This window comes from Drosophila persimilis, unplaced genomic scaffold (assembly GCF_003286085.1).
Source record: "Drosophila persimilis strain 14011-0111.01,24,50 unplaced genomic scaffold, DperRS2 tig00000000-arrow-pilon, whole genome shotgun sequence".
In the NCBI taxonomy this organism is placed as follows: domain Eukaryota; kingdom Metazoa; phylum Arthropoda; class Insecta; order Diptera; family Drosophilidae; genus Drosophila; species Drosophila persimilis.
This window is the reverse complement of record NW_020825288.1, coordinates 1,913,641-1,926,709: the sequence shown is the minus strand read 5'-3', so window position 1 is coordinate 1,926,709 and position 13,069 is coordinate 1,913,641. Positions and strand designations below refer to the sequence as shown.

The 13,069-nt window shown below is 49.2% G+C and overlaps 4 protein-coding genes across 4 annotated transcripts; 3 read left to right on the top strand and 1 right to left on the bottom strand.

The window, feature by feature from the left end:
• Positions 1-2,338: 2,338 nt before the first annotated feature.
• On the bottom strand, positions 2,339-5,394 carry LOC6594950 (V-type proton ATPase subunit B). Its single transcript, XM_002020282.2, has 4 exons — positions 5,317-5,394; positions 5,090-5,229; positions 2,993-4,254; positions 2,339-2,925 (listed from the first exon to the last, which is right to left on the bottom strand). Exons 2-4 carry the CDS (start codon positions 5,160-5,162, stop codon positions 2,788-2,790), a joined length of 1,473 nt encoding a protein of 490 aa, XP_002020318.1. The 5' UTR covers positions 5,163-5,229; positions 5,317-5,394; the 3' UTR covers positions 2,339-2,787.
• A 1,483-nt stretch (positions 5,395-6,877) lies between these two features.
• Positions 6,878-8,527, top strand: LOC6594952 (sorting nexin-12). Its single transcript, XM_002020284.2, has 3 exons — positions 6,878-7,415; positions 7,730-7,825; positions 7,889-8,527. Exons 1-3 carry the CDS (start codon positions 7,239-7,241, stop codon positions 8,117-8,119), a joined length of 504 nt encoding a protein of 167 aa, XP_002020320.1. The 5' UTR covers positions 6,878-7,238; the 3' UTR covers positions 8,120-8,527.
• Positions 8,528-9,068: 541 nt separating this feature from the next.
• On the top strand, positions 9,069-11,390 carry LOC6594953 (CCR4-NOT transcription complex subunit 10). The gene is made up of 6 exons (XM_002020285.2): positions 9,069-9,178; positions 9,247-10,008; positions 10,070-10,397; positions 10,453-10,520; positions 10,593-10,934; positions 10,995-11,390. Exons 1-6 carry the CDS (start codon positions 9,090-9,092, stop codon positions 11,329-11,331), a joined length of 1,926 nt encoding a protein of 641 aa, XP_002020321.1. The 5' UTR covers positions 9,069-9,089; the 3' UTR covers positions 11,332-11,390.
• Positions 11,391-11,398: 8 nt separating this feature from the next.
• Positions 11,399-12,856, top strand: LOC6594954 (lipase 3). The gene is made up of 3 exons (XM_002020286.2): positions 11,399-11,602; positions 11,669-12,364; positions 12,423-12,856. Exons 1-3 carry the CDS (start codon positions 11,474-11,476, stop codon positions 12,810-12,812), a joined length of 1,215 nt encoding a protein of 404 aa, XP_002020322.2. The 5' UTR covers positions 11,399-11,473; the 3' UTR covers positions 12,813-12,856.
• Positions 12,857-13,069: the final 213 nt, after the last annotated feature.

The window sequence follows — 13,069 nt, the reverse complement described above, 5'->3', positions numbered from 1 at the left end:
AATGAGTTAATTAGATGATTTAGTTGGCGCGTTTTTGGCGCCACCAAGCCACATTAATTATAGACCCCAGGCGGAGTGTGTTTCCCCTTGAGCTCCACATATTTACACAACCATTTAATCAGCCCACAAGCCGGGATGTGCCTCGGGGGATGGCCACTGCCTCCTGATTGCCGCCTTTCATGTCCCCCCATCTGTTCGGGCTCGTTAAAAGCCGCATTCAAACGTTTTCCAAAACGCGTATTAGGAAACCTTTTAGACGAGTTCATTAATCGCAGCGGTTCTGTGGAGGCGCCACTAACTTGGGGCCCTGCCAGCTGTCTAAGTGGTTTGGTCGGCGCACGAAAGTTGCAGATGTGGGATGCGGAAACGAGGGAACGCATAAGGACAGTGTCTGCCAAGTGGGCCAGCCCACACTTGCATTGCATTGACCATGACCGTGAACCTTGATGAGGCCCCCGTCCGCCCTGGGCCCTGCCTGATGCCTCCTAATGATGCCAGACAAACGTCTCGAAATGAGCTCACACCGGGACCCTGGCCCCCATCCCCCCATCCCCGCATCCCCACTTCATTTCCACTTGAGCCCATGCTTTTGACATTGCCCATCAGCCGCCCATCAGTAGGTAGCCTTGTCATAAGCCCACTGTGATGCAGTCTGCCGACGAGATAAAGATGAAAATCTTTTGCGCAGTGGGCGGCCAATTGTCCTAGATGGTACTGCGATTGGGGGTCGGCACGCCTGCACCCCCTCCCTCCCTCCCTCCCTCCCTCTGTGACCCGCCGCGTAAGCTGCTTAAATTGCAACAGGCAGGCTTCAACTGTTGGGGGGAAATCACTCGAGCTTCGCTTTGATTACCGAAACCAAACGGGAACTCGAAAAAAAGCAAACCCGAGAAGATTCCAACAATTGGCCAAAAGTTTCAGAGGAGAAAAGTTTTGTTTGTAGTCCCGTCACTGGGTGTGCTTTACAGCATCCAACCGCTGACGTCAACCAAATTTTTAACTTCATTTAGAACTCATTAAAAACTTTGGCATAATTGCATAAATTTGCAAAGTCAATGGAAACTTGTCCAGCGAAAGGAAGCAGCTACAGCTGAAACTGGTACGGATGGTACGGCGCTATCGAACGGACACGAGGCGGTGGAACCCAAACTGAGACTCGGGCTTCGACGGTGGCCCCCTTGGAATGACGGAGCCGTTTTGTGAGGTCGTTAAACCTAAATTTGTCATTCAATCTGTATTTAAATATTTTTTTAATCATGACTTATTCGAGCTCTCAATTTCCCTTTATCAAGGAACCAAAAGTTCCTTGTGGGTTTTTGTAAATCAAACCACTGTTAAGACAAACTTTCGATAAGTCAAATAAATAGGTCGTGTGTGCAACAGAGACAGCAATAGCAGCAATGCGGAAGCTTTCTCCTCTGTTAACATGAACAGTAGAACGCGCCCGAAAAGAATGTTAAACAGTTAAAGCTCCAGCTCTATAACGATTGAAAGCTCGCAAAGCTATGCCTTGATTTCATATGAAATATAAGTTTAAAAGATTATAGGCAAAGAGTTCTCACAGAAACCAAGGGCCTACCCATCAACCAAACGGAAATCAATTGGAAAGCCTTTTATTTAACATGATTTTGGTGTGTAATTTATTCATCATTTAAATGTTCTATAATTTATACATATACACGAACTATTTACTTTCTTTAAATATATATAGTAGGTATATATTAGTTCAACATTTATTGTTTCTGCTTGTGTTCATGATTATTAAAGGTTGTCGTTGCTAAAAAGATTTATTTGAGCCACATCATAAAGTAATGTTGCAGTAACGACCACAGGCAGGCAACAATCAAATATATGTATGAATCCATGCAACTTGATTTAATTTAGAGACAAAGAAAGAAACAATTACTAATAGTTCTTTGTAGTTTTTTTTTCATAGATTTTCACTTTAAAATATTTGCTGCATTAAAGCAATGCGTTTTGCACTTATATTCCATTGTTTAGTTGAGTTGCTGTACAAATTGTTCACATGGTTCGGTGCACGGTGCAGGGTGCGGGGTGCTAGGTGCAGGGAACCCCCTGGGGCGGGCGAAGGGGGCCGCGCTACGGAAGGAGGGTTTTTTTAATACTTGTGCGAACTGGTGAAACGTCTAACGCAGGCCTGCATGGTTGCAGGATTAAAGAAGGGGGGACAATCAGATGGATCAAACGAAAGTAACACACAGAGGCAATTTGTTAATTTTTGTTTTGGAATGCTACGATTCTTTATGCGAAAGTAGTAAGAGAAATTATATAAACGATTCAAAGAGCACACACTTAAAACCTAACAAAAACAGTAAACTTTAACAAAGGATCGACTGATTGGCAACGAATTACAGGACAGTGTGTTGGTATTTTATACGAGTAGTATTTGTGGTGGTTAGGCAATTCTAATTCAATTTATGTACATTTCAAGGGATTGGGTTGGGTTTGATTTCCGACATGATGACATGATTTCGACGCGATGCTAAAACACTCATTAAAGTAGATTGCTCGTTTTGATAGTAGATAGTATTTAACTAGTTATTGTTGTTGTTTTTGGCTACGCTTCGGCTCTCTGTGTATACACAAATCAGGATTCAACGTAGATAGATATTATGTATGTATTGTGGGTTCATGTATATATAGACGCATACACAGCGGGGATATTGCAGGAGGTGGGGACGCGCCGCACGATGCGCCGCCGCCAGCTTAAATTATGAATGAAACAAAATTTTGGACAAAAATCAAAAACAAAACAATAAACAGAGTCTAATGGCGCGAGTCCCTAGGGTAGAATTCAGCCAAGATGGAGGCTGGGATACGCTTGAGCATCTCCTTGGGGAAGATACGCAGCAACTGCCAGCCAATGTCCAAGGATTCGAAGACAGTGCGGTTCTCGTAGTTGCCCTGCGGAAAAACAACCAATTCATTTGAATGCCCATCAAACAGCAGGAGACCTGCATGCGCGACTCACCTGCGAGATGAAGTTCTTCTCGAACTTGGTCAAGAACTCCAAGTACAGCAAATCGTCGGGCGTCAGGGCCTCCTCACCCACGACAGCCTTCATGGCCTGCACGTCCTTGCCGATGGCATAGCAAGCGTACAGCTGGTTGGAAACATCGGAGTGGTCCTTGCGGGTCATGCCCTCGCCAATGGCGGACTTCATCAGACGTGACAGGGATGGCAGCACGTTGACTGGAGGGTAGATCTGTCTGTTGTGCAGCTGACGATCGACGTAGATCTGGCCCTCGGTAATGTAACCAGTCAAATCGGGAATTGGATGGGTAATATCGTCGTTGGGCATAGTCAGAATGGGGATCTGAGTGATGGAGCCGTTGCGACCCTCCACACGACCGGCACGCTCGTAGATGGTGGCCAAATCGGTGTACATGTAACCGGGGAAACCACGACGGCCGGGCACCTCCTCACGGGCAGCGGACACCTCACGCAGGGCCTCGGCGTACGAGGACATGTCGGTCAGGATGACCAGCACGTGCTTCTCGCACTGGTAGGCCAAGAACTCGGCGGCAGTCAGGGCCAGACGGGGCGTGATGATACGCTCGATGGTAGGATCGTTGGCCAAATTCAAGAACAGGCACACGTTCTCCATGGAGCCGTTCTCCTCGAAGTCCTGCTTGAAGAAGCGGGCCGTCTCCATGTTGACACCCATGGCAGCGAACACAATGGCGAAGTTGTCGGTATGGTCATCCAGCACCGACTTTCCTGGCAGCTTGACGAGACCGGCCTGACGACAGATCTGGGCGGCGATTTCGTTGTGGGGCAGACCGGCAGCCGAGAAAATGGGGATCTTCTGGCCACGGGCAATCGAGTTCATCACATCGATGGCAGAGATGCCAGTCTGGATCATTTCCTCGGGGTAGATACGAGACCAGGGATTGATGGGCTGGCCCTGGATGTCCAGGAAGTCCTCGGCCAGGATTGGGGGTCCCTTGTCGATGGGCTTGCCGGAGCCGTTGAACACGCGGCCCAACATGTCCTCCGACACGGGGGTGCGCAGAATATCGCCGGTGAACTCGCAGAGGGTGTTCTTCGCGTCGATGCCCGAGGTGCCCTCGAACACTTGCACCACGGCCTTGGAGCCGCTGACCTCCAACACCTGTCCGGAGCGGATGGTGCCATCGGCCAGGCGCAGCTGCACGATCTCGGCGAACTTGGGGAACTTGACCTCATCGAGAATGACCAGGGGACCGTTCACACCAGACACCGTCTTGTAGGCTGTTGGCGGAAAATAGTGAAGAAACCAATGGAAAACAAACGGTTAGAAAATTCCTTCCTTGCCATTTCCCAATACCAATCAGATTTCTCTATTTTATCGTTACTCCGTAATTGCAACAAAAAACACGAGTCTAGGCCGCCTGCTCACATGAACCCCTTGGAGAATCTGATAAGAAGGCAACTGTCAAAAGAGAGGTATGGGTGGGAGGGGTGTGGGGGAACTTATGTCAGCTGACTGCCCAACTGGTTTTGGCCGCGGGCCACGAGCTGCAGTGGAAATCTTAGGAGAAATACCAAATCCAAGCGCAGATAACACTACCAGTCAATAAATAAAAGACAAGATAAATTATTCACAAAATACAGTTGGGCACTCTGTCAGATAAACTAATTAATAGCCAGCAATTACAAAAATTGCTTACAACCACAAATTTAACTACTTTTTCAAGCTTTTACTTCGCCCTCCTCCCACCCCGTTCGCAGTCAGGTGCCTCTGGTTGCGCGCTTTGAATGGCAAGTGCAAACAGCTGATCTATGGTAGTCATGTGACGGCGAAAATTTTCAATAAAAATCCACTCATCACTGCGGACGGACTCTAAAGTCACGTTTGCCAGTAACGATGGACCAATAATCCCAGTCCGAATATTTTCTTGACAATTGGCTGCTTTATGGAGCAATTGTAAGCTCAATTTGTGGGTGGGATAGGGTTTTATTGATTTTTCGTTGTTCTTCTTTGCACCAGATTCGTACAAACTGTCATGGCGACCCGAGAGTATTTTTGGCAGAAGCAAACTATGAGTTTGAATGCATTTGTTCACTTTCTAATTAGAATACTCACTCAAACGGGGCTGGGAGATAAAGTCCCGAGATACGGCAAGGACATGTTCCTTGTGTGCTTGTTGGGCGTTCATTTTGCACAATGAATTTTCTTTCTACACCGATTCGCCTCTACCTTGGAAGTGCACAGCAAATTTCGAGCTGCAAAGAAAATATTCAACTTTAGCTGGACTGTGTTTTCACTTGCTCAGTGGTATTTAGAGACAGATTACGTCGAGCAACACATACAATTTTTCAGCTTCGAATAATACTGAGCGACACAAACGCACAATTTTGAGCCTGCGAAGTGGTTGCGAGCACGAAGAAAAATTACTCTGGAATCGAAGTCTGTGTAAAATTTGTTGTGACGTCACGTGCCATCACATGACTCTAGGGTTGTCAAATATGCGATGATGTATCGATATATATTTTTGTGACAATATATTTGTTGGTAGGGGATTTAAGGTTGATTGGAACATTTTTGTGGAATACGTGATCAACGGAGGTACTTTTCAGAGTTTAGGGCAGATCGACACTATTTTTCCGATGTCTCACGTTGTTAATTTAGATCTACCAGCGACTTTTGATTTTTCTCATCGATGCTCAGGGTAGACTAGTGAAAATATCGGTACTTTTGTGCGATAATGGAATATCCATGCTCTGGCGGCCCATTGAAGTACTTGAATGGGAAAACGGCGCACTGGAGTTAAAAATTGTTTGGAATTTCATCAATTGAGAATGGCTGGGGCCCAGAACTCTCATGGAAACACACACGCCATTCAGTACACAAACACATGCATATATTTGCCTTCTTCGGGGAGCTTTAATGCCTCATTTTACCGTTGAATTCCGTTACTCGATAAAGTGTCACTTAAACGTCATTTAACGGTAAAATGCGGCATAAGAAGATTTGGTTAAACGGCTTAACCTTAGCGGATGTGCCGCCTATGAAGTCTATTGTCCTCATCACAGACTCCACCCACACGAGAAGCGCGAGGACCCCGAGATCGTTCTGCAAGGAGGTCGCTGCCTGGTAACCTTGATCTGCTGTCTTGCTGTTGATTTTTTACGAGCTCTAGTCGCATGATCCCGAGCTGCACGAAATACATGTCCACTAAACCTCGTCGCAGGCCGTCTACCAAACGTATGTGATCGCCAGGAATGACTAAGAACGGCGTCATTATTGCCGGCTACTGTGTGGAGGGTCCTCTGGCGAAGATCATTCTCTCGGAGCCGGAGGAGATTGCCACGCTCTCGGTCGGAGCTGCCCCTCAACATGTCCGCCGACATCCAGATCTACAAACGGTCGATCTGTGTTTCTAGGGCGAGAAGACAGCCAAGGGTGATGGGGATTCTTGAGGCCAAGATCCCCAAGAATCATCTTCTGGCCACTTCCGATCTTTGCAGTAAGTACTGAAATGACTATTCGCCTTTTCCAAAAATAGTTCATTTACGAAAACAGAATGCACGAATTTCGGTCATGGACAGAGAACTATTAACCCATTGTCGACCAGTGGGTACTAAACTAAACTCCACGAAAATTGTAGATCTTGAAGAATTTTATCGCAATTCAGATGAAAGATATCATTGAGTCTTTTGTAAGTAAAGAGAAAGGATAGAATGGATCTACAAGAAAAATTTACAAGCAGTATTATTTTCCGCAATTTAGCTCATGTTTTTCAACGCTTTAAAAATATAGGGGGATTAACTGGGTTAACTTCAGTTGATTCATCGGTACATTTCTGAGGTTCAGCCGATATATATCATCGATGATTTTCTAGTGATTATTGGAAAGTTTTTTAATGGAACGTTTAATTAAATTATATTAGTTGTTTATTTGGTGCACACACAAAAGCGGTTGCAAGCGCATACAGTGCCGCACCGAACGCCGAACTGAAGCTGAGGACAGCAGAAATCTCGGAATTTTCTCGAAGTCCATCCGCCCGCATACCGTGGCAACAAAAACAACTGCAGCGGCCAGCGAGCACACAAAGAGAGGACAGCACCATTCCACGCATCGCACTACGACCAACGCAAAACCAGTTTCCCGTGCGCCTCTTTATTCGATTCGCATTGCAGCCCCCCGCTCCCGCAAACTCTGCTGCGGCGGAATTTGGTGCCACACTAAGGGGCGTCTATAGCTTCTACCGACCTCGCGAGTGAACTGCATTATGATGGTGGAGTCCGACGGTACTGCCGATGCAACTCGCCGCCTTAACGTGAAGAAACAGACACTGGACGATGCGTATGCAGTGCCCGCCAACTTCCTCGAAATCGATGTGGTCAATCCGCTGACCACCATGGCGGCGGGCAAGAAGCGCTACACGGACTACGAAGTTCGCATGCGGGTGAGTTGTGGCAGAGGGGCGGTGTCGATCCCATTGTCGCTGAGTGTGCAAAAATTGCCCAAAACAGTTGATAACTGTTAAATGTGTGTGTGTGTGGGAGCGAGGGACGGGGCTGTGATTGTGTTTGCGTTCGTGTGTCCGGGTGATACGCCTATTAAGCCGAGCGATAATTATTAGTCACAATTGCAGTCCGCTGGCACCGATCCGGGCCTTGAGTAATTTGATTTCACTGTATGGACTGTCAATGCGGGTTCGTGCCCTCGAGGAATTTGTCATTAATCCCAGCTTTTCCTCTGTTTTCCTCCCTCTTTCAGACAAACTTGCCGGTCTTCAAGGTGAAGGAATCGAGCGTGAGACGGCGTTACAGCGACTTCGAATGGCTAAGAAACGAGCTGGAAAGGGACAGCAAGGTAAGCAAATCGTAATCCATTAATGGAAATCTTGATAATACCACTATCTCTCTGATTCTTAAGATTGTGGTGCCGCCGCTGCCGGGGAAAGCCTGGAAGAGGCAGATGCCATTCCGCGGCGACGAGGGCATCTTCGACGAGAGCTTCATCGAGGAGCGTCGCAAGGGCCTGGAGGCGTTCATCAACAAGATAGCCGGTCATCCCCTGGCGCAGAATGAGCGCTGTCTGCATATGTTCCTCCAGGAGAATGTCATCGACAAGAACTATGTACCGGGAAAGATACGGAACACATAAGGAGGCGGCGCCGAAGACGACAACAGAATCAACAGCAATGCAATGAAGCAACAACTCGAACGAACAAAACCGTTACGAACTCTATTAGGGAGTAGACCCGATCCGTGTGTATGTGTATGTGTGTGTGTGCTTAGCAAGATTAAGAAGAAACGAAGAACTGGATGGGAGGGACGGTCGAGAGAAGGAGCGTAGAAGTAGAAGTAAAGGAATCTGTTTATTATTCGGCGCAGGCGGAAGTGCAGTGGAAGCGGAAGTGCAAGTGGACTTGACGTCGCTGCTGCTGCTGCCGCTGCTGCTGCCGAAGCTGCTGCTCAGTTAATGTTGAAGCATTGGGAGTTTTTAAATGCTAAATTCAAGTTTATATGGTATACATACATTATATACAATATATTATACAAACAATACATATATTTACATAATAGTGTACATAATACATACATACCTACCACGCCCACTCATTGATTGACGTGTCCTCTCTATCCCCCAATGCAAGTCCCGTTGCCAAATGTCTTGGCAGCTCCATTCCCCCGCCTCTGAAGCGGGACCCCAGCCCGCCCCCGTCAGTGTAGTTGTGCGAAATTTTTGAATTATTCTTGGTTTTTCGTCAAAATGCAGCAGTAAGAAAGCAGCAAAAATTATAGGTATACCCTCCCTCGGCCCCAAGAAATGAAAACCGTCAAACTATATGAAAATTATTGAATATTTTGAATCAATTTAGTGAATAATATTGTACTTCGAATCAAATTAAAATAATTAAAAAAACGAAACGCCTTTTATCAGTTTTGATAACGATTTAAAATCGGAAATTGTTCAAACTGCCGGCGGGGCGCGGCGCGTCATTGCGCGCAGGGCTGCACAATCGCATGCAGGCAGACTGTGCGAGTGAGACAGATCTACGGGTACTGCTCGAAATCTGCTTCGCCAACCCTGACGAGTCGTGTGTGTTTTTTGTTTTTTATTTGTTTTTGGCATGGACTCGGCGGATTCTCCTACAAAAACGCAATCCAGCGAAGATGAAAACTACAGCTTACTGTGCCAAGCCCACGAACAATTCAACAAGTAAGCCTCCCGCATGAATTCCGCAGCTACAGACCCGGCAATACAGACCTGTTCCACACCCTTTGCAGCACCGAGTACGACCGCTGCCTGGAGCTCCTACAACAGCTCGACACGAAGGGCGAGAGCAGTGGGCCCATCCTGCGGCACAATCGGGCCGTCGTGAACTTCTACAAGAGCGGCTGCACCCAGCACGCGACGCTGCTGCAGGAGCTGGAGGAGCTGGCCACCGACGTGAAGGCACCCCAGGGTATGGGAGAGACAGGTGGCGGGCTGTCCCTGAAGCAGGGCGCCAGTGCGGCTACTGTTGCCAGGTACAACAAGGCGGTCATCTATTACCACCGGCACATGTATGGCACGGCGCTGGAGAAACTGGCTCCACTGGTGGCCAGACTGGAGGCGCTGGAAAAGGCCATGTCTGCGCTGGTGGCAACCCTTCAGCTGCAGCTGCTGCTGGCCACCAACCAGCTGAACCGCGCCGAGGCCTTTCTGGACTACTTACAGTACACGCTGAACCTGGTGGACAAGGCGCCGAGCAGCAATCCCGATGAGGTCGTCCCGGCGACAGCCACAACCGCCGCGGCCACGCCCAGTACAGTGGTGGCTGCCCAGGGCTCGGATGCGGCGGTGGCACGCGCCGCGGGGGACACCAGTGGCAGCCTTCAGCTGTTGCAGCTCCTGACGCATGTACTCAATCGGAAACCGGTGGTCATAACGGAGGACGGGACGCCCCATTACGCGGCGCTCAGGGCGCAGCAGTACTACATCATGAAGGACTTCCAGATGGCCGCCAAGCAGCTGATGCGCATCAACAACGAGTGCACTCAGGCAGGGTAAATCCTTGAAAGCAGCCAATCCTACAGCTAGAGCTAACAGCTGTTCCTTCTCTTGCAGCACTGTAACTCCCCAGCTGAGCACCTGCATTGCCAACAATATGGGCGTCATCCACCTGAGAGTGCGTCACTATGCTATAGCGGCAAAGTTCTTTCAAAACGCCCTGAACTTCGATAAGCAGCTGGCATCGAATCTGAGGGAGAGCACCCTCCAGACGATGAGCTCGGCGCACTCGTGTGAGATCCTGTACAACCTTGGCATCGCCATGCTCCATCTGCGCCGTCCAAAGGAGGCCTTTCAGTGCCTACTCGTGCCCGTCAAGCAGTTCCACAGCAATCCGCGACTCTGGTTGCGCATGGCCGAGGCTTGCATCATGGAGCACGAGGCAGTACGTTCCACATAACCAATCCATAATCATGCAGATAATTTATTTGACTTTGCAGAACCTGGCAGAGGACGAACGTCAGTCGTTAGCTGGAGCCGCATCCCCGCCTTCATCCAGGACATATGCGTAAGTGCTGCCCTGACTCCAGATAAAAAATGGTTGTGCATTTTTTAGCTTATATTTTCCACTGTCCCACAGACCGCAGTCGGCCGGCGTGCCGGAGCCAACCCTAGAGTTTGCGGCTCTGTGCCTGCGCAGCGCTCTTACCCTGACGCTGCACCACAAGGCCAGCTTTCATATGGATGCCACGCAGGAGGAGACCCCTGAGCAGACGGAGCACGCGCATAGGTCGTGGCGCCAGCTGCAGGACAATAATTTTTGCAACCCATCGAAACCGGTCAGCCTAGAATCGCTTGAAAACATGCTGGCCGCCATCTATGCGGCCCACAGCTTCGTCTCGCTGCGCCTGGGGGACCATGTGACGGCCCTGGACATGGCCGAGCACCTCCTGCGGGGCGAGCGTCTTTCGGATGCACACAAGTAACCATTCCTCGATTATTATCAGATTTCTGATTACTAAGCCACTTCCTGTATCCACAGACTGCTGGGCCATATGTACGCAGGCGAGGCGCTGATGCTGATGGACAAAGCCGCGGAGGCACGCGACCATCTGGATCCGACATTCGTCAGCTCTCTGGACGCCTTCGACCTGGAGACGCGCGACTGGCAGCTAAAGTCGCTGGACGCGGCCCAGAATGTGGTGCGATACAACCTGGCCGTGGCCATGACCCTGCAGAACGACTACCAGCAGGCGAAAACGTTTCTAGCCACACTCACCCACTCGATTGTGAGCATCAAGGCGTTGGCGCTGCGTCGCTATATAGACCTCAAGCTGGGAGCGGCCGCCAACGCCGTTTCCGCTGGAGCGCTCAGTTAGACAAACAAAAAATTGTGTAAATACAACGGATTGTAAATATAGAGAAATCAAGAACTTGACCGACCCGGCCGAAGAGTTTTCACTCGCACTTTACACCTGGAATTTTTAGCGCTTTCGGCCGTCAACAATTGCTCGACAAACCATGGAAAATCGTGAAATTACTCTCGCTATAAGTAACCTCAAGAGATTTAACCAGTTAGCGATGAATAGCCGACTGGTTCTGTTATTGTTAGCTGCTGGCGGCCTCGTCGACTTTGCCACATCGAATTCTGTGAGTGCCACAAACCAGTCAGCTCAGGAGAATCACTTGCTATGACAATGCTTTTTCCCTCCCAAGCTGGATCTCGTTGGCAAGCACAACTATCCGGTAGAGCAGCACAAGCTGGCGACCAGCGATGGCTACATTCTCACCATATTTCGCATTCCATATTCGCCGCGTAATGGAGAGGCGCGAGCACACAAGGCAGCTGTCTTTCTGCAGCACGGTATCACTGGGTCCTCCGACGACTGGCTGCTCAACGGCCCCAGCAGTGGGCTGCCCTTCCTGCTGGCCGATGCGGGCTTCGATGTGTGGCTGGGCAACTCTCGGGGCAATTCGTACGGACGCGCGCACAACGGACTGGATCCCAAGAAGGCAGCATTCTGGGAGTTCAGCTGGCACGAGATCGGTGCCTACGACCTGCCAGCCCAGATCGATTACGTGCTTGGGGTCACTCACCAGCCGGCGCTGCATTTTGTTGGTCACTCGCAGGGCGGTACCGCCTACCTGGTGATGCTCGCGGAGCATCCGGAATACAATGATAAAATACTGACGACAAATCTGCTGGCACCCCTGGCCTTCTGCAGTCACATGAGGTCGCAGCTTATGACGATGGTTCTGAAGGTAGAAGAGTACATGGTCGAGGGGGAATATAGCCCCGGTAGCCTGACGCAGCACAAGTCCTCCGACGCATTCTGTGCCGCTCCGTTGTGGAAGCATGTCTGTCAAGACATCTTGTTCACGCTCATTGCTGGCAAATCTCCTCACATTAAGGTGAGTAGGATGCGGTGTCCTCGAAGGCATCGGATAACCCAGCTCCATACCGCCGCAGAAACTCACCGCGAAGCTTCAAAAGACTGCGACGTCGGGGTTCTCCAACAGGCTGCTGAAGCACTACGCCCAGGTTTTCAAGACGGGACGCTTCGCCAAGTACGACTACGGGAGTGCCACGAATCTACGGGTTTACGGTACGAGAAGGCCACCACTCTACGCCCTGAGCAACGTTGCTCCGTTAACAGTTAACATGTTCTACAGCGACAGCGACCAGTTGCTGTCGGTCGAGGATGCTGAGACACTTGCCCAGCGGATTAGTGCCATTCAGCATCATGTGGAGGTGGAAGACTGGAACCATTTGGATTTTCTTTACGCCCCAAACGTGGTGCAGGTCATCTACCGAGATCTTATTCAATCAATCCGTGACCATTATCCAAGGCTCATCTGATTTGCATGCTACTTAAATACATGCCGTAAAAGGCTTGCTCTTAATCCTCTATCCTTTTAGTCTCGAACCATTTTCTAGAGGCACTACAACGTATAATAGCCAAGGTTTCCATATACTTTTGTGCCTTTTATACCCTTGTTTTGCTTTACTATTGGCTCCTATAAGAATTGTGATTCTTAATACGAGTTTTTCCTCAAAGTCTTTCTAACCTATTGAGCTATCTAACAAAATCACAGAACATTTTAAAATATCGGTTT

Excerpts from the sequence above, each read along its gene's own strand:
- LOC6594953 (XM_002020285.2), top strand. The coding sequence starts at position 9,090 with ATGGACTCGGCGGATTCTCCTACAAAAACGCAATCCAGCGAAGATGAA. Across the intron at positions 10,009-10,069 it reads AACGAGTGCACTCAGGCAGG|CACTGTAACTCCCCAGCTGA; the intron begins GTAAATCCTTGA and ends CTTCTCTTGCAG. Across the intron at positions 10,521-10,592 it reads CCTTCATCCAGGACATATGC|ACCGCAGTCGGCCGGCGTGC; the intron begins GTAAGTGCTGCC and ends ACTGTCCCACAG.
- LOC6594950 (XM_002020282.2), bottom strand. The coding sequence starts at position 5,162 with ATGAACGCCCAACAAGCACACAAGGAACATGTCCTTGCCGTATCTCGG. Across the intron at positions 4,255-5,089 it reads TATCTCCCAGCCCCGTTTGA|CCTACAAGACGGTGTCTGGT; the intron begins GTGAGTATTCTA and ends TTCCGCCAACAG. Across the intron at positions 2,926-2,992 it reads AGAAGAACTTCATCTCGCAG|GGCAACTACGAGAACCGCAC; the intron begins GTGAGTCGCGCA and ends GTTTTTCCGCAG.
- LOC6594954 (XM_002020286.2), top strand. The coding sequence starts at position 11,474 with ATGGAAAATCGTGAAATTACTCTCGCTATAAGTAACCTCAAGAGATTT. Across the intron at positions 11,603-11,668 it reads ACTTTGCCACATCGAATTCT|CTGGATCTCGTTGGCAAGCA; the intron begins GTGAGTGCCACA and ends TTCCCTCCCAAG. Across the intron at positions 12,365-12,422 it reads GCAAATCTCCTCACATTAAG|AAACTCACCGCGAAGCTTCA; the intron begins GTGAGTAGGATG and ends ATACCGCCGCAG.
- LOC6594952 (XM_002020284.2), top strand. The coding sequence starts at position 7,239 with ATGATGGTGGAGTCCGACGGTACTGCCGATGCAACTCGCCGCCTTAAC. Across the intron at positions 7,416-7,729 it reads ACTACGAAGTTCGCATGCGG|ACAAACTTGCCGGTCTTCAA; the intron begins GTGAGTTGTGGC and ends TCCCTCTTTCAG. Across the intron at positions 7,826-7,888 it reads AGCTGGAAAGGGACAGCAAG|ATTGTGGTGCCGCCGCTGCC; the intron begins GTAAGCAAATCG and ends CTGATTCTTAAG.